General features: G+C 40.1%; 1 protein-coding gene across 3 annotated transcripts in view; it reads right to left on the bottom strand.

The window, feature by feature from the left end:
- LOC134205521 (lachesin-like) overlaps positions 1-20,379 on the bottom strand; it is a 171,914-nt gene that overhangs the window by 9,751 nt on the left and 141,784 nt on the right. For all 3 annotated transcript variants that reach the window (XM_062680802.1, XM_062680804.1, XM_062680803.1), the window contains one exon: positions 183-253. In XM_062680802.1, coding sequence (XP_062536786.1) covers positions 183-253 — 71 coding nt within the window. The remainder of the gene's footprint in view (positions 1-182; positions 254-20,379) is intronic.

The raw sequence follows: 20,379 nt of genomic DNA, 5'->3' as shown, positions 1-20,379 counted from the left end.
AAGACGTAGGATTGCGGATCAAAAGATTACGAGTTTATTTCTCGATCCAGTGCAGGATGTTGTCTTGTCATGTGTCTAATTTATCTACTATTTGACGTTTTAAACTGTTCATTACCAAAATTCTTCCACACTTTCCTAGACAGTCATGATAAAATATGTGAAAAATGTTGTTCAATACTTACATCATTTACAGAGGTATCTTCGACGCTATTCAGTCTATGTGCTGATTTAGTCTTTTTCTGGAGCTCCATTTCTATAAAGAATGAGAGAGATGGATAAGAAACAAAAATAATTTAGGTTAGAACACTCCATCATATGTTTCAAAATTGAATATGTGTTGAAATATATGCAAAAGGGGCGCATTGCTGAGGATAATCCGGATATGTATACAGTAAAAAAAAAAATATTGGAGATTCAAAAAACTGAATAAGCTTGACTTTTACACTTTCATTCCATTTCTTTCTTTAGTCTCAAGTAGAAGTCAAATAAAAATCGTTGTATGAACATGGGGCCCTCCTTAGCCATGCGGTAATAAGCGCGGCTACAAAGCAAGACCTAGCTGAGGGTAGCTGATTTCTATTCCCGGTCCTGCATAGGAAATTTTCGGGTTGGAAATTATCTCGACTTCCATGGGCATAAAAGTATCCCTAGAAACCAATAAGCAATACAATTCGCCACACCGCACAGTGGGACCAATTCCAAAAAAGACGGTCAAAAATGTTAGATGTGAATAAAATGGTCTAGCAGGCCACATATTATGATATTTCATTGAATGGATGGTTCATCTTCTCGACATCACCGACCCGTAAACTTGAGATCCACTACCGGAACGAGAGGTGGAACACCAGTCGTCGCAAGCACGCTAACGTTCTCAAAGACAACGTACTTGCACCAAGGGATGCCTCATCAAATATCAATGGCTAGCGCCGCCAGTGTAGAGTTCTATTTCTATGAGCACTTTCACAGGTATTCCTTTAATTACCAATTTCTGTCGTCGCCTCACTGCAGTGCTAACGGAAAAATGTATTTCATTATTAGAAATTGTAAACGTATAGAATGGATTTTATTTCGTCCCTACACAAAGTAAAGCTGTAGAGGCGCAAATCGTTTCTTGATATTACGGTTCATGTGAAAAACTCATGATCTTTTTACAGAGTAAGTATGGAAAATTAGACGTAGGGGTCAAATAAAATACTCTCCCTGCATTGCGACTAAACATGACATGACTTGATAGTTTGTCCTACTCAGAGTGTAAAATAATCGAAATTTTTTAGTGAAGACCATTTTTCTTCATTTGTCAGTTCACTTCCGACACATTCATAGTCGGCTCTGGACAGTCAATATTCAGTTGAATATTAGTCATTGAATATTTATGCACATTTTACAAATTGATAAATTATCTGAAATCTGAACACGTTTCAAATGAGTAAAGTGATTTATCACACAGGACTGAATCCGATTTTCATCCGCGAGGCATTTTCAGTGGTAAACATCAACATAAACAATGCTAATTATGTTTTTTTCTGCACATAGTAAACACATTCAGTGACAGACGAATGAATGAGTTCGTGGAGTAGTCGTCTGACTATGTCATTCTATGTTTTGAATATTCATGCGATGTTTGTCAAAATTCGGACCGAAGTTGCTTCATGAAGATGAATATTTTAAGCTCTGGTCCTACTTCCTTTAACAATATTTTCAAAATCTCAGAGCGCAAGTGCCTGTAAAAACTCATGATCACGTGGAATTTCCTTAATTAAAGTATGCGTGAGACAAGAACAAATGTTACAAGATTTAACAGAATTAAACATCGACAACATGCTCAACTTGTATTGACTGTAAAGGTAAGATCCACCCGAATAAAATGACTCAAAACTATGTTAACATCATCGTCAAGTATTCTACTAACACCCCATGACTCAAGTTATCAATTTGGATCATTTTGAAAAAATGGTTTTTGACCGTCTTTTAGAAGATTGGTCCTTCTGTGCACCGGCCAAATAGTGCTACTTCAATGCTTAAAAGTTTTTGAATGGCCGTATATTGGCCTTATATGGCGATTTGGCGAATTGGAGTGCTTATTGTGCTTATTGGTTACTTAGGATCAACTTGTTAACCTCATGATAAACGCATGCAAAAATGGTAACTTGGCTTCGAGACCTCGTATAATTTCTGGACTATATACTATAGACTGTCTATAGCAAACTCGGCTATGGAACAGAAGGTCGAAAGACAAAAGGTCGAAGGACAAAAGGTCGGGGAGGCAAAAAGTCGAAGAGACTAAAGGTCGTAGGGACAAAAGGTCGAAAGGATAAAAGGTCAACGGGACAAAATGTTGAAGGGACAAAAGATCAAAGGGACAAAAAGTCGAAGGGACAAAATGTCGAATGGACAGAAAGTCCAAAACCCAAAATTTTAAAATCTATAATTCTGTAAACATTGAAGAGATTAAATATACGACAATAAGTTTGGGAACAGGCTTCTAATCCAAAATTTAGCTTATAACATTTCCCAGAGAATTCTTCTTCTTTATTGCATGGGCAGTTCTTTAATCAACTGACAGTGATTATGCAGCAGCCGCCGGGCAAACATTGTATGGTTTTTATCAGTTCTTGGGGCGGTGAAGCTGAATAATTAGAACTTGTTAGATCGTGCTCTGTAACCCATGTTGCTTCTGTCAAAAGAAGCACGATCCTTCATTATTTGCAGAAACCACCTGGCTGGTATTGTGTGGAGTCTGCTAGTGGTTTGCGTGAAACACAGCGTTAGTTTTGGTATCTTTGAATCAGTGTAGTAAAATGAACAATTTCGCCACTAACAAACGCGAGTTCTTATAAATTACCTTCCAAATTACTCTAATTTTTCATTCCAATGTCGATCATGAAGGAACAGAAGATTTTTAGTCTGAGATCCACATTCATTTTCCATTCCTTATTTTGTATTAGTTGTGGATGTTATTGGTTCTAATTTAACGTGACGTCGTTATTGGTTTTAAATAAAAATAAACCCCAAAACATGTACAGTAGGAATGACCTTTTAATCCAAAGCTGTACATAACACAATAAATTGCATATTATTCGGTGATTCAACCATCCGAACAATAATACTTATTAACCCCCGAACACGCGTGCTGTTGTACTTTGTACAAAACTAACGAAAACACATCTGTTATGGTACACAACATGAACGAGCCTGCATGAGTGTTTCAGGACCACGCGCGTCCCGAACGGTTTATATTCATGATTCATGATTTGCATCATGATTTGCGTATGGGTGGTAGGATTTTGTAGAAATCATAGGTTGTGGGTTCAAATCTAAATTGGGATATCTAAATCGCTCGAAAATGTATTTTGTACTACAATTTCCTTGTGCTCAGATACATTAATTACATTATAAAGACAATCTAAGTTGATGAAAACATTACCCAATCTCTCCCCTATTTGGCCAATTGTCACCCCCGATGACGGTGCCTTAATCATAGTTTTGCTTTGTATTGTTCTCAAGACTATGGCTTTTCAATTTAAACCAATTTTGTAATTTCGAACTTATGTCCCGTCGACCTTTTGTCTCTTCGCTCTTTTGTCCCTTCGATCTTTTGTCCATTCGGCCTTTTGTCCTTCGACCTTTTGTCCTTCGAACTTTTGTCATGGATTCAATAGTTGAAATTTGTTTCCTTATTAAGCGTGTGAAGCGAGACGTCTAAGGTTCATAGTGAGCAGTGAATAGCAAAAAGTGATAAATGAGATGTTTTAATTAATTAGGAAGAAGAAAAATAGAAGAAGGAAGTAGAATCAAGTAAGAAGGAAGAAGAAATAAGGAAGACGACAAAAGGAACGATGAAAGGGGGAGAAAGAAAAGAATAAAAATTAGTTCCTCAATTTTCGATTCTCATATATCTTTCTTATTTCTCATTACACCCTTTCCTTTCCCACTAGTCACTTCTCATTTTTCACTTATCGATCATCACTGCTCACTGGTCACTTCTCATTTCTCATTTATCACTCCTCACGTTGTATGTTTTACTCCTCCTTTCGCTTGCTGCTTCTCATGTCATATTAAAAAACGCTGTACAACCAGCTTCTTATTAGAAGTGAGAAATTTCTCATACTTCACTTATCGCTTAACGTTTTGTGATTCTCACTTCTCTCTTTTCTCTACTCGCAATCAACCCGAGCAGCACAAGTAAGACAAAACTAGTTGCAGCAACATGATTGTGACAAAATCTGGTGACCGCTTGATTTTATTGATTTGATGATCTGAAGCTTATTCGAATGACATATAAATTTATAATATTTTTTATTTATATGATGGATGGAGGCAAGCCCTTTTCAAATGTTGATCTAGAAGCGATAACCTACTCTGAAGTTTTTTTTAGTTATTTCCTTAGCACTTTTACAAAACGAGAAAAAACGATCGAAAAGCTAAATTTATTACGTATTTATAAAGTAAATTTACTCTATTTTGTGATTCAATATTGAATGCTACCGTAACGTTTGCAATTCATCTTTTATTTTCACTTTTCAAAATGAATGCTCATTTCGGATATTGGCACCCAAGCATGGTTGGTTGTCGGCACCCTATTCTCCACGGGAGATATCAAGACAAATCAAAGTTAATTGCCTGATTGGAAGTTTGTGTGCGAAAAAAATATTTTTCTAGAGCTCAATCAAATATGTATTATGTACACAGGTAGAAAAAGTTGTTGAAATGCCACTATTTATTCGATTAAAAGGCATAATGTTATACAAATTGCATACATTTAGGGTGAAATTGATGGAAAAGATTCATGTATGCTCAGAATAGTGTAATTTTCCGCGCCTAAATTTTTTACGCGCTAATTAGTTTTCATTATTTTTTTCTGTGTACCTAAATGTAAACAATTTCTTTGCCATTTAAATAATAAATCAAATTTCTTCATCAGTTGTCTATAGCTTATGCCTATTCCTTTTTTGGTTTACAAATATCAACACCCAAAAAACAAATCTGACAATTATTGTAAAAAATCTGGGCATATACAATTCTGTAAGCTTTTTATACAAATATTGTATTAAAATAATACAAATCTGTATTATTTCAATACAATAATTGTATTAAAATCTTCCGAAATTGTATATGCCCAATTATTATACAGTTTCTGTAAGGTTCTTAAGCAGAACTGTATTAAAATCTACCATCCGCTGGTTGGGTGAACACTTTGTTCAATTGGGCGAAAGTTATTAAGCAAGAACAAAAGGGTGCCGACAATCAACCACCTTCCTCTATAAATAAAAATGTAATGTGTATTAGACTTATCCTTGAAACGGGCTAAGACTCTTTTAGTAGAAAAGAAGAAGAAAATTTGTCCCAACAATTACTTAGTACCAATATCATATTAATTAAGAATTTAATTTAATAATTTATAGTTTAAACGAGTGAAATATATTTTATTTAAAAAGGAATAACACTCAAATTACACACTTAATTATTTTTACCGGGATCTCAACAATTTGTTCAACTTTTACCGAGACTCGCACAGCCGAGCCCCAGCAAACATGTTTTTCGCCGAGATATCTCTCAAAGTCTTCAAAGCGACCGTGTGCCGCTCAAAGCGCACAAGCCTAAGTCCTGGTGTTAGGTGGGACGCTAAACAGCCCTGACACGACGGCCCTCTGACGAGCCAGAAGGTTTGCACAGGCCCAATAAGCCGCCTGGAAAACCAATAATTACGAACAATATAAGATATAATGCAACTCTATATAATCGGCAAAGACCTAGGCGACGAATAAAGGATCACGAGTGGAAGCTTGGAACATGGAACTGCAAGTCGCTAGGTTTCGCAGGTTGCGACAGGATGATCTACGATGAATTACATCCCTGCAACTTCGACATCGTGGCGCTGCAGGAGATTTGCTGGGCAGGACAGAAAGTGTGGAAAAGCGGGCATCGAGCGGCTACCTTCTACCAAAGCTGTGGCAACACCAACGAGCTGGGAACCGGCTTCATAGTGCTGAGTAAGATGCGCCATGGGTGGCATGGGTGGCAGCCAATCAACGCAAGGATGTGCAAGCTGAGGATTAAAGGCCGTTTCTTCAACTATACCATCATCAACGTGCACTGCCCACACGAAGGGAGACCCGATGACGAGAAAGAAGCGTTCTACGCACAGCTGGAGCAGACATACGATGGATGCCCACTGCGGGACGTCAAAATCGTCAACAGTGACATGAAGGCAAGGTTAAGAAGGGAGGAAATGTATAGACCGGTCATCGGACCGGATAGTCTGCATACCGTATCGAACGATAACGGCCAACGATGCATAAACTTCGCAGCCTCCCGCGGAATGGTAGTCCGAAGCACCTTCTTTCTCCGCAAAAATATCCACAAGGCCACATGGAGATCACCTAACCAAGAAACGGAAAACCAAATCGACCACGTTCTAATCGACGGTAAATTCTTCTCCGACATCATGAACGTCCGCACTTACCGCAGTGCGAATATTGAATCTGACCACTACCTCGGCGTAGTATGCCTGCGCTCAAAACTCTCGACGGTGTACAACACGCGTCGAAGTCGGACGCCGCGGCTTAACATTGGGCGGCTACAAGACGGTAGACTTGCCCAAAAATACGCGCAGCAGCTGGAAGTGGCATTCCCAACGGAAAACCAGCTAGGCGCAGCGTCTCTTGAAGATGGCTGGAGAGATACTCGATCCGCCATTGGTAGCACCGCAACCGCTGCGCTTGGTACGGTGCCACGGGATCAGAGAAACGACTGGTATGTTGGCGAATGTGAGCAGTTAGTGGAAGAGAAGAATGCAGCATGGATGAGATTGCTGCAACACCGCACGAGGGCGAACGAGGCATGATATAAATGAGCGCGGAATAGGCAAAACTCGATTTTCCAGAGGAAAAAGCGCCAGCAGGAAGATCGAGACCATAAAGAGACGGAGCAACTGTACCGCGCTAATAACACACGAAAGTTCTATAAGAAGTTAAACCGCTACGAGACGAGCCAACCTTGGGCTGAAAGTCTCGATAATAAAGACAAAAAAAGGTTAAACCGTTCGCGTAAGAGCTACGTGCCACAGCCTGATATGTGTAAGGACATAAACGGGAACCTTCTTACGAAAGAGCGTGAGGTGATCCAAACCCGAGCAGCACAAGTTAGTCAAAAATGGTTGCAGCAACTTGATTGTGACTGAATCTGGTCACATATAAGTTGCAGTAGCCTATGTGAAACATGTGTGCTGCTAGGGAAGGTGGCGGCAGCACTACGAAGAACACCTGATTGGCGATGTTGCAAACGAAGATGGCGGTATGGTGATGGACCAGGGCGAACGCGCGCAGGACATTATTTTACCGGCTCCGGATCTCCGGCTCCACGAAATCCAGGAGGAGATTGGCCGGCTGAAGAACAACTGCCGGTCGGCTGGGTTGACCAACTACTAGGAGAGCTATTACCAAGATTTGGGAGGATGAAGTTTTGCCGCAGGAGTGGATGGAAGGTGTCGTGTGTCCCATCTACAAAAAGGGCGATAAGCTGGATTGTAGCGACTACCGCGCAATCACATTGCTGAACGCCGCCTACAAGGTACTCTCCCAAATTTTATGCCGTCGACTAGCACCAATTGCAAGGGAATTCGTGGGGCAGTACCAGGCGGGTTTTATGGGCAAACGCTCCACCACGGACCAGGTGTTCGCCATTCGCCAAGTATTGCAGAAATGCCGCAAATACAACGTGCCCACACATCATCTATTCATCGACTTCAAAGCCGCATATGATACAATCGATCGGGACCAGCTATGGCAGCTAATGCACGAAAACGGATTTCCGGATAAACTGATACGGTTACGGTGAACATTATACCATTTCGATAACCTATTGTATAGAGTACTTTATGGTACAGAACACCAATCCGGTTGGTTTTGCAAGAAGTCAAAACCATTACTTGAATAATTTTTGGAACTGTGGGGTAAAAGTACGCAGGAACCGGTGGGGCAAGAGTACGCATATGAATCTTCAAGTTATGATGTCAAACCCGTATCTCCGGCCGAAATAAGACTTCTTCCAAAGCGTAAAGATCCACAACTAAGAAAAAAGGGACAGAATTCGAAAGTTTTTAGGATAAGTTGAAGTAATTCGGTGTTAGAAAGGACTTAGCGAACAAAGCACTGAAGCGAAATAATGAAATTGTATTAGGACTTGTTGTACACCTAAACATAGTACGAAAACACAATTTCATCTAAATGATAATTTCATTTAATCAAAAGAAACATTCATAAATTATGCAACGTTTAGCTTGGAGGGGTTGTGAGATGTGTGACAATCCGTATAATTTTTAGAGGATTCATACAAATAGTGTAAGATAGGGGGGAGGGGTGATGAAATAGCCAAATTTTACGTTACGTGATTGGTAGACTTTCTTTAAGGAAAATGCCTTTGTATACGCCACGCGAAACCTGGTATATATTTTTACCTCTGTAGTTTTTTGTATATACATATAAAAAACAATGGTTTTTCGTATAAAAGTGCACATTTTTAGGACCTCCTCCCCCTTTAAGAGTTACGTAATCTTTAAACATTCCCTAATATATGCTCATTAAAAACCAATTAAATGTTATTAACTCTTATTTGTGTTAATATATACTTAAAGCACATGATTGGATAAATGCGGACTCTTACCCCACCCGATGCGCACTTTTACCCCACCGGTGGGGTAAGAGTGCGTTTTTCACTTGTCTTGCAATAAGGGTTCTACTAATACGAATCTCAATAATTTCAATATTTTTGCCAGTGCGTAACATAAAGAAAGAGTATATGAATCATCGACACTGATTTGATATGCAGAAGCTTACTTCATAAGGGCCACAAGATCGATTGAAAACTAAGTGCGTACTCTTGCCCCACTCTACTCTATGGTTAGATCACCCTATATAAGCTTTCTAAATTCCGTAATTCTCACTAACGTCGATTGTGATCTGTGCAGTCGTAAGCGAAAAGCAGTGAAAACAAAGGCGTGAAAGTGTTCCCACCGTGCCACGTAGCAAATATAAGTGAAGAAGCGACCGCTGGCAGCGTGCAATCTGGCACAGAATGAACGGAATCCATTATCCCAGTTATTGTGAATGGGATAGTAGAATTAATTCCTAGAATGTTAATGCTTGGCATTCAGCCTTATGGATTGTTTGTTTTTTTTTCATATGTTTTGTGTCGGAGAACACAATGGAAGCATAACTGTTACCTCTCTCTAGTCACCGTGACGAGAATCGTTCAAAGGACAACATCGGGATGTCATGAAAGGAGAAAAGGTGGCATTAATCCACCTTTGGGAACACCATTGCGGTTCATCTCATGTGTTGGCGAAAGAATGAAGCATACCACAAATGGTTTGCATCAATATTCCATAATCTTTTGTTCAAGATTTGAAACAATTATTGACTGGACCAACTTCTCCTCTTCCTGAGGCATCTAATGATTTATTGGCAACTTGTGAGAAAACGGTACCAATAACTTGTAGTGACAGCCATGTCATATCAAGAGTATAGCTGAAGACGTTATGCGTGCCAGATGCCAGATGGAGAACATGTGAATAAGACAAAGGGATTCGAAACAAAATTATCAACGGGTAAAATTTATGGCATTGCATAATACATTAAGAATAGCGGACATCTAATATTTATTGGATACTTTGATGCTCAATTGGGTTTTTTAGAGATATTGAGATTATTACATATCTTGTTGAATTGATTATAACAACTGAGCCTAAATTCAAAATTTTGTAGATATGGGTGCAATTTCGAAAAACTAAATTATTTCGCGTGTTGATCACCCCACGGGGTAAAAAAAAGGATTATTAGCGAAGTTTCATGTATTTCTTATTTTTTTTCACAGAATGTTAGGGAAGGGTGTGTTAAGCCTAGTTAAGGCCTAGTTAAGTTCAATACAGCCCATTAGTACACTGAAATAAATGTTGGAGTAGTTTTAACCATGATATTCTATTTTAAATTACTATTTCCAATTGTTGTCATGATAAATGATTATTTTGACAAAATAACATCACTGTTGTTAATTTTACCATGCGCATGTTCAAAATAATAACACAGCATGGTGAAGAAAATTTTCTCGATGTTGGTCTCCAAAGCAGCCATATTTTGTGCTGTGGTTTTTGGGAGCAAATTAACTAAGTGGCTATTTGTTTATAATTATAGCTCGTAATAATGTATCTAATATTCTAAGGTTTTCGGAAACAATAACTAGGTTTCTGCTAAAACAATGGTAAGTATGTATAAAGTTATGAAAACTATATTATTTTCATTTTGGACTTGATAACAGATTGAACTTCCTAAAACCTATTCGGCTTCTCTTCGATGACGATATCGCTGTTTTCAACAGAAAGAGAATCCCGACAAATTTGCCAAAGGTTGTGAAGAACATAAACATCACCAACATCTGACCCTGCCAGTGTTAGTTCCTGGCGGCGCGGCGGTACTTTGCCGGTGGAGTTGCCGTTACTGCTTCTGTCTCCTATCAAATTGAACCTCTTATCGTGTTTAATGCGTGTTTTCGAGCCATATGATCCCGGAAAAGATGACAAAGCTTGTACAAATTATTCCGTATTTTTCTGGATTCTTCGGATTGGAGCAAAAACTTATGTCATTCCTCTTCGTTATATGTAATATAAATTGTAGATGAATGTAAATTTTGAAAATAAAATAATTTAAATGTATTTTTTATGTCGCTGAATTCAAACATTATTTCGTAAATACCATCCCACATTAATTGAAACGACTTCAAGTTATTTTTATTGTAAACGATTTACAAAGTTTATTTGAGATGAATATCAAGCATAGTAATTTTGCCTGTTGTAATTGTTTTTGAAACCATGGCTTATTGTATTTGATATAAATGGGATAAGCAGTCTGCACAAATCTAGTGGCGTTGTGCATTTAATTTAACCCTTCAATATAGTATTTTTGACCGCAAAGCGGTTTTCACCGTAGAAGAATGAATTGTGTTTCTATCAAGTAGTAGTGCCAATCGAGTAGTTTGAAGAAACAATCACAAAACTTGGTTATATTTAGCACAATTACTTCCCAAAAAAGTTCAAACCAGACAGTAATTATCTCTTAAACGCTGATATGTGCGTTAACAGTTCTCATTACTGATATTTGTGTTGGATCACATTGATGTTGAATAAAGAAGGAGTTGATAATGTCTTCTTTAAATGGATGTATCTACCCGGTATAAGGCGAAAGGAGTTGATAATGCCTTCTTTAGATGAATGCGTCTGCCCGGTATAAGGCGAAAGGAGGAGTAACGGCTTCTTTAAATGGATGTATCTGCTCGGTATAAGAAGCAATTGAAATTTTGAAAACTACTTCTAAATATTCTGGGAGGCGTTCCTTAGCCGTGCGGGAAGATGCGTGACAGCAAGGCAAGCCTATGCTGAAGGATAGTCTCGTTAATCTCGTGTTAAACGAATGCAAAACAAAATGGTAACTTGGCTTAGAGACCTCGCAGGTAATAATGTCGGAATGCTGAATGAACAAAGGCTATTATTATTAATATTCCGTGAAATGGTGCATTCCGCGAAATGGTACATTCCGCCAAAAGTCATTCGCGAAAAGGTACAATCCGAAAAATGTCGTACCGCGAAAAGTTACAAACCGCCAAATGTTATTCCGCGAAATGTTCAACCGCGAAAATGAATTCCGCGAAATAGTTTTCGGTGAAATGTTATATAATCGAGTTATACAAAAGCCAAACGTAAACATAGCCTTGTTTCGATGATTCTGAGGCCATGATGGCTCGTTTATGCAAACAAACATCACTAACGAAAATATGATATTGGCCGTGCGGCATGATGCGCGGCTATAAAGCAAGACCATGCTGATGGTGGTTGGGTTCAATTCCCGGCAATTTTCTTCTTCTTCTTCTGATTGGCATTACATCCCCACACTGGGACAGAGCCGCCTCGCAGCTTAGTGTTCATTAAGCACTTCCACAGTTATTAACTGCGAGGTTTCTAAGCCAGGTTACCATTTTTGCATTCGTATATCATGAGGCTAAACACGATGATACTTTAATGCCCAGGGAAGTCGAGACAATTTCCAATCCAAAGCTGCCTAGACCGGCACCGGGAATCGAACCCAGCCACCCTTAGCATGGTCTTGCTTTGTAGCCGCGCATCTTACCGCACGGCTAAGGAGGGTCACCAGTAGTTTTCGGTTTGGAAATTGTCTCGATTTCCCTGGGCGTAAAAGTATCATCGTGTTAGCCTCATGATATACGAATGCAAAAATGGAAACTTGGCGTAGAAACCTCACGGTTAATAACTGTGGAAGTACTGAATGAATACTAAGCAGCGAGGCGGCAATGTCCTAGGGGGGGAGGTAATACCGGCCTGAAAAAGTTGATTTTCTTTTTTTTTTAAGATAAAAATAAATGTACAATAAAAATAAAATACATTTTTGCAATTCCTTTTTAATTCCTGTTACAGTTCATGTTTGAATGATAAAATGGCCTACTTTTGCATACCAATGAAATGAGTGCTATGATGATTATTATGCAACTCAAATGAGTTGCATAAAATCCATTATAACACCAATTTGTGTGCTACAATGGAACATCAACATTAGAGCAGTAGTTACATGATTATATTTTGTTCAATTGGCTTGGGTGAGTGTTCGGATAGTGTCTTTGCGTCGCGTAATAATTGAAATAGTTTTATGGACTTCTTCTTCTTCATAGGCATTACATCCCCCACTGGGAGATTGCCGCCTCGCAGCTTAGTGTTCATTCAGCACTTCCACAGATATTAACTACGAGGCTTTTCTAAGCTAAGTTACCTTTTTTTGCATTCGTATATCAGAAGGATAACACGATGACACTTATATGCCCAAGGAAGTCGAGACAATTTCCAACCCGAAAATGTTCTAGACTGGACAGGGAGCGACCCCAGCAACCCTCAGCAAGGTTTGCCCTTTTCTTACATCGCTTCTTCTTTCTTTCTTGGGATTTTTACTTCTGAGACAGATAGATAATTTTAAACTTGGATACTTTCGAATAGGCAATCAATTATTGTGTTTTTAACATTAATAATGATGGAATCGATTTGATGAACAAATGTGATGTGATAAACGGGTGAAATAAGCAAACACATGAACAGAGTAAAATACTCTATTTTTATAATTGTCTTTATGGAAGAAATGTGCAGCCCTAGGCTGGCTCATCTCTATAATAAAAGACACATTTTCCGTTCTCAATTTCAAGAAAGGTAAAACCTCATGGTTTGCAATGAAAATGAAGTACACATGTTTCCCGAAATGTGTGCGTTATCCTAGCTACGGTTTCCATGCTGTGCACACACAATGGAAATCCCATAATGGTGAAAATAAAATGTGAACACGATGATTTTTAATATTTTTATGTACTCTCTGTTGCCGTATGAGGATGAGCAACTGCGAAAAAAAGGAGAGAGAATTACCCACTGAATTCGTGATGCGTTGAGGTCGCAATCAACTATGATAATATCCTGGGATGCTACTCAACATTTTTATGTAATTGGTGTGAATGCCTCGGTTTACAACTTCCTGATTGAACAATGGGTTAGTTAAGAGTGGTTTCCAATATTTTATAGAGCATGATCGATGATGAAAATTTATTGGCGTTAGAAGTGCACTCCCGGAAAATAGTCAATTTTTTTTTTCATCTAGGCAGCAAATATTAAGTTGATAACATGGAGCAAGCAATATCTTTCGCAGGTCTCATGGTGCTAAATGATCGTCAGAAGGTAGCGTTTACTTGAAAGAGTAGCAAGGATCAAGCAACGTGACTCATATGTTATTTTTAGCAATATTATAATTTTGCTCGGAAATTATAATAGAAATTTGCTAGGTGAATAAGTTTTCGATCTGTGCATGTATCATAGCCTTCTACTGCGCCGTATCAGAAAATCTTTACCCATGTCCAACGATTTGTACTATTTTCGAGAAAACTCGCCCGAAAAAATGAAACAAGATAAACAGCATTTGCTCGTGTTGAGGTTAGTCTGCTGCTTCATCATTTTTTCTCCAACCCACTTGAATGCCAGACACCCAAACTCATCGTTACATATTGCTTTTAATGTAAGAGATTTCCTCCCCCTGCACAAGGTTCGTGGTCGGTTGGATCCGTTGCATTCTTTCGCACATCGTTTGTGTGGCGGAATTATTCATGAACAAATTTCTTTTTTATTGTTCCCATGTCGGTAGCAAGACTCGTCGTCGGTCGTCTGAGCGCCGCATGGTTCACTCTAGACGTGTATGTTGCACATGGGTACACAATATCACGGGATCTACCATACTGACTGTGTGGCACTAGACATTCTAGTCTTCCGGTGGCGTGTCAACTATTGGTGTATTGTTGCATGTGGATGCAGAAAACGAAGGATACCAGCAGTGGAATGTTGTGGTTTTACATATTTTTTCACTTCTCAGTTGGGGTTTACTGATTGAACGTCGAAAAACGACTGTTAAATAGAGTATTGGAAAATAAAGGTTCCATCTTTATTCAACTTTATCCAGTTTTTGTTGAAATTGGGATTTGTTAATCACCACACACTTATGGGTCTTGAACTGCTTAAAGGGTCGAATAAGAGAGTTCCATAGTGGGTGACTTCTCGCTTTAGCCTTGACCTGGGTCCAGATTATATTTTTATCGACTTTCTTTATATCATTACTGAGGCTTCGTCACTACGAGCCCCATCAAAGTCGGGTTCAAATCTAGTGCTTGCTGACAGATCTTGTCTATGCTCTTTCGTAATGAGCTAATAAAATAACTCACCTTCATTTACGTGTTGAAATTTCAGTTGATATTGACTATCGATAACATTGTGAAGCTCAGTATTTGGGATCGTAAACCGTAGACATCGTTCTGGTTGCATCTGTGGTATAGAACAGCATAGGCGATTCCGACGAGAATTCCACCGAAAATTCCTTCGGTATTTACTTCGAGAATTTACCGGAAAATCATGTGTCATGTTTTTATCCAGAAATATTCAAGGATTATCTGGAGAAACCATGGACAAGTTCCATGGGAAATTACTTAACAAATTTCTGGTAAAATATCTTGTTACAATTCCAGGGGGTTTCTTGAGGAATCCCTCTATTCCAGGACAAGTATTCCTTTTCTGGAGAAATTTTAAGGGGAACATATGGAAGAATTCCTGTAAAAATTTCCAAAGTAATTCCTGGGACAGTTCGTGGAGGAACTCCGGGGGAAATTTGTAAAGGTAGGAATTTGAGGGGTGAGGCGGAATGCATAATTTAAAAAAAAATCCGTTTGGAATTTTTGGGGGACATTTCACAGACAAACAGACATAACACTCGAGAATTTTTCATCGTACACTTTATTACTGGCCAACTCAAATAATCACTAGTTGGCCAAGCGATCAATCGTAGTGCGTAAATTGGTTTTGATCTAGATTGATCTAGTTTGCGATTTGCCCAAGTTAGTGGATACAACAGATGTCGTCAGTATTTGCGTGACTATGCATAAGAGTTCCATGTATTATGTTTGTTGGTCTGTGATAATTCCAAGAGAAATTTTTGAAAATAATTTCAAGAGGAATTTCTGAAAATAATTCTTGGAGGTATTTCGGAAGATATTTGGTGGAAATTTCTGAGGGAACTTCCGGAGGAATTCTCGAGGGAATTTCCGGAATACTTTTTAGGGAATTTTCAGGGGGGGATTTTTCGAGCGTTTTCGGGGAAATTCACTTCATTCTGGGATTCAGTTCAGCTACCAGTTTTTTGTTTTCCGGCAAATTTAAGCTTCATCACGCCTATTTCTTATCTATTCTAACTACAGCGGAGAAATCCACCTACTATCTTCTTGTCAATGGAAAAAATCCACACGCTGCTCTTTACCATAGACAAAATAGAGTAAATAAACCAATGTGTAGTTTGTGTCCAACTGCAGAGGAGGATCTTGATGATAAATTAACAGCCTGCGTACGAGTGAATTATCTATGGCATCATCTTCGTCCAAAATTGGAAACAATATTGAGCAGAAGAATAAATTATAAAATGTTCGCTATCCCAGAATTGAAAAGCATTCAGGAAAATTCGAGAAACAAGGCTAATGGTTTATGTAAACGTTATATTGGATTTCAATTGTTGTTTTACAGTAGAAGCTCTTGAGTTTGTTTTATTTTGTAACTGCCACTAGAATAAGATGTACTAAATAAACGTTTTTATAAAAGAAATCTATTATCGAGAATGGATCCTATAAAAGATTGTTTGCATACTATCGTTATGATTTGTGATATTTTTGATTACGATTCTTTTAAATGGGACATCACGAAATAGTATCGTACCCAATTCCTTATTAATGTCGAAAAACTTGATTAAATTTTCTACCAATATTCCTATCTAAAGACCGGCGCAGTAGGTTATAACACGCGGGACAAAGAACTTTCGAGAACCGGAGCGAATAAAGAAAAACACGTTTTACCGTTCAGAGTACTAACAGCGAATGAGAATTTATTAGTTCAATGTTTCACATTACAAAGGTGCGCCAAAATAACTTGACGTCTGTAATCAAAGTAAATGTAACACAAGGTATGGTTTTATAGCGAGGTATGGTTGGGTGTATAGATACATTCCTTTTACCCCCCTTCAAGCCAACAGTCCGAGCAGCTCTCGTAATTTTTCAAATTGCACCCGAGGCAACGCTTTCGTCATTACGTCTGCTATTTGATCCTCCGATGGTATGTACAGCAGACGAATAGTTCCTGCATCGATCTCGTTCTTCACAAAATGAAAACGGACATCGACGTGCTTCATTCGTCTGGTTGGCTTATCACTTTCTGCTACATGAATGCACGCTTGGTTGTCCTCGTGTATGTATTACAGTCGGGTCCTCAACATGCTGTCCCAAATCACGTAGCAAAACTCGTAACCATATCGCTTCGGTGACTGCCATAGTAAGAGAAGCATATTCGGCTTCAGCCGATGATAACGCCACAGATACTTGCTTCCTTGTTGACCATGACACAGTTGCCGCATTTAACTTGAACACGTATCCTGACAAAGACTTGCGGTCGACTACATCTCCCGCCCAATTGGGCGTCGGCAAATCCTTCCAATAGCTCTGCATTACTGCATCTACGGTATATCAGCTTCAAATCAAGCGTTCCTTGAATGTATCGTAGTACTCGTTTCAGGTGAGAGTAGTGCTCATCGGTAGCGCAGCTCTGGAAACCGCTAAAATAGTTCACGGCCATACACAGATCGGGCCTTGGGGTGACAGTAACATACATGAGGCAACCAACAAGCTCTCTGTAAGGGTATTTCGTAAACTTCGTCGGATCAGTGCATCTCTCTAACCTCAACCCTACAGCCAACGGTGTTTTGACAGGCTTGCAGTCAGTCATGCCAAATCGATTCAAAAGATTTTGAAGATACAGTTTTTGACCGATTTTCAGTACACCATCTTGTCTGTTACGTTCAATCGTTAATCCCAAAAATGTTCTGACCTCCTTCAAGTCTGTCATTTCGAACTCTTCGCCCAATTTCCTTTTAATGTTGACCAACACGCTCAGTGAATGGCTTGCAATTAGCATGTCATCCACGTAAATGATTAGGATCACTGTCTCGTTCTGAATGTTTGCGACGTACAAGCAATTGTCTGCTTCGCTGCGCTTAAACCCCATACCGATAACGAAATCATGAAATCTGGCATTCCATTCCCGTGATGCTTATTTGAGGCCGTATATTGATTTTTGCAACTTGGCAACAAGGGAACCAGCACAAAATTCATCTGGTAAGCGCATATAGATGTCCTCTTGTATGGTTCCATTCAAAAACGCCGTCTTCACATCGAGCTGGTGTAGGTGCATTCCGTTATTGTTTACAACAGCCAAAAGAGAGCGTAATGTAGGAAGTTTGGCTACAGGCGAATAGGTATCCTCGTAGTCGAGACCTTTTCGTTGTGAAAAGCCTCTCGCCACCAAACGGGCTTTATAACGCTCGATCTCCCCGGATTCATTTCTCTTTATTTTAAAAACCCATTTAGAATCTATCAAGTTCCTACCTTTTGGCTGCGTGGTCAGTGTCCAAGTTTTGTTCCTTACCAACGACCGCATTTCTTCATCAACTGCCGCCTTCCAATGGGGCCAGTCACTGCGCTGCTTCAAGCCATCCACCGTCTTAGGGAGATCCTCGACGAAATCTTCAGCGCACATCGCCAAACCGCATGTCATGTCGTAGCAATCGAACCATGTTGGTTCACGCCGAGCACGCCCACTACGCCGCGGTGGGGTTCGCTGCTCGTTGGTACTATCACCAACTTGCGAATCCGATTCTTGATAACTGCTGTCATCACTATTAGCTTCTTCGGGAATCACTAACTGTTCTTTCAGTTCTTCACACTCTAGATTTACCGTCTTCGGAACACTGACACTCACTTCGGATTGTTTTCCGAACAATAAATCTTCGTCAAATACAACGTCTCTTCCACTTACGATTTTTCGTTTTTCACAGTCCCAAAGACGGTATCCATTCACCGTGTATCCGACGTGATACAACTTTTTGCACTTAGAGTCCAATTTCGATCTCAATTGTTTCGGAATGTGGAGATATGCCGCACTACCGAACACTTTCAATTTCTTCACGTCCGGCTTTTTTCCGTACCACAACTCAAAGGGGGTTTTCTTCTCCTCCACCGCAGATGTTGGGCACCGATTCGTGAGGTACGTTGCAGTATATACTGCCTCGCCCCACATTTCCTTCCCGAAGCCGCTCTCCGCAAGCAGTGCACGAGCTCGTTCCATTAGCGTACGGTTCATACGCTCTGATACGCCGTTTTGTTGGGGCGTATGTGGCACTGTGAACTCCATAGCAATTCCTTTTCTTCTGCAAAATTGCCGCATTTTGGCATTTGCATATTCGCCCCCGTTATCCGTACGAAACCGTGCTATTCTAGTACCGAACCGAGCCGTCACTAAAGCTTCGTAGTCTCGGAAACGTTCGAACACCTGATCTTTTGACTCAAGCAAAAACACAACCGTGAAGTGCGAATAATCGTCAATAAACGATACCACAAACCGCTTTCCGTCCCACGTTACTGGCGTTATTGGACCGCAAACGTCGCTGTGAATTAGTTCCAGCGGCCGCGACGAACGCCGCGTTTCACTCTGTGCGAACGGCAACTGAACGATTTTACCCGACAGGCATGGCTCACATACGACCGTATCATCGTCTATCATCTTCAACTGCAAACCATCCACCATTTCGTTTCGAACCAGCTCACGAAGGCTATCGCAACCTACATGGCCGAATCTTTGGTGCCATAACAATGCACTGCGTGAAACCTTTCCAGACACCATAGCAGCTCCCATTTCACTAGGTTTGCAATAAATATCCAATTCGTACAGCTTCCCTTTAAGCCAGCCTACCGCGGTAATAACACCATTCTTCACTATTTCTGCCTTTTCGCCGTTAAAACAAACTTGCAGTCCGGCTTTTGCAACTCGCTTTACCGAAAATAAATTGCAATTTAAGCCCGGCAGAAACAACACATTTTTCGCGACGCACTTTTTCGTTTCACTACCAACAATCGCATACAGCGTAACGTCACCGCAGTACTCAGCACGAAGCTTCTGCCCGTTAGCCACTACGATTTCTACTGGCGAGTCCAGCCGTCGCATTGCCGAAAAATATTCTGCATCCTTTAGCATGTGATCGGTGGCGCCGGAGTCAATAAACCACCCCACTTTTATCAAGCTGTCACTTTCCGCCGTTAGAAAAGCAATCTCCGGTTGTACTTCACTAACACCAACATGAGCTTTTTGTTTGCTCGCTTCGTTTTTCGGCTTGGCACTGCTCTTACTGTGATCACTCATTTTCGCTACTCGACAATCGGCCTTTTTGTGGCCGAGCTTTCCGCACACAAAGCACTTGATCTTCTTCTTCCCGTATTTGCTCGAAGCCATGGCAACACCATCATGGCCGCCACTTGTTTCACTACACGACTCGAGATTACGCTTTTTCATGTCCACATCCAGAAGCCTTCTCTTAACGAAGTCCATCGATACTCCACCCGGGAGCGTCTCGATTGCCGTCACAACCGAATCGAACGATGACGGCAGAGTCAGCAGCAAATGACACACTGCATCCGACTCTTCGACATTCGCACCACTTCCTTTAAGCTCACGGATTAACCGATCGAAATTCACTAGGTGTTCCGCCATCGTCTTTCCAGCTCCCTCCACATAACGCATTGTGAGAAGCTGTTTCCTGACGTATAGCTGACCGGCAACACCTTTTCGCTCGAAAACGTTTTTCAACGTTTCCCAAATTTCCTTCGGCGTGTCACACTCTTTGATCAGCTCGAGCTGACTGTCCGCGATTGATTGCA

Source organism: Armigeres subalbatus, chromosome 1, assembly GCF_024139115.2.
Source record: "Armigeres subalbatus isolate Guangzhou_Male chromosome 1, GZ_Asu_2, whole genome shotgun sequence".
NCBI classification, from domain to species: Eukaryota; Metazoa; Arthropoda; class Insecta; order Diptera; family Culicidae; genus Armigeres; species Armigeres subalbatus.
This window is presented reverse-complemented; position numbering and strand designations above follow the sequence as displayed.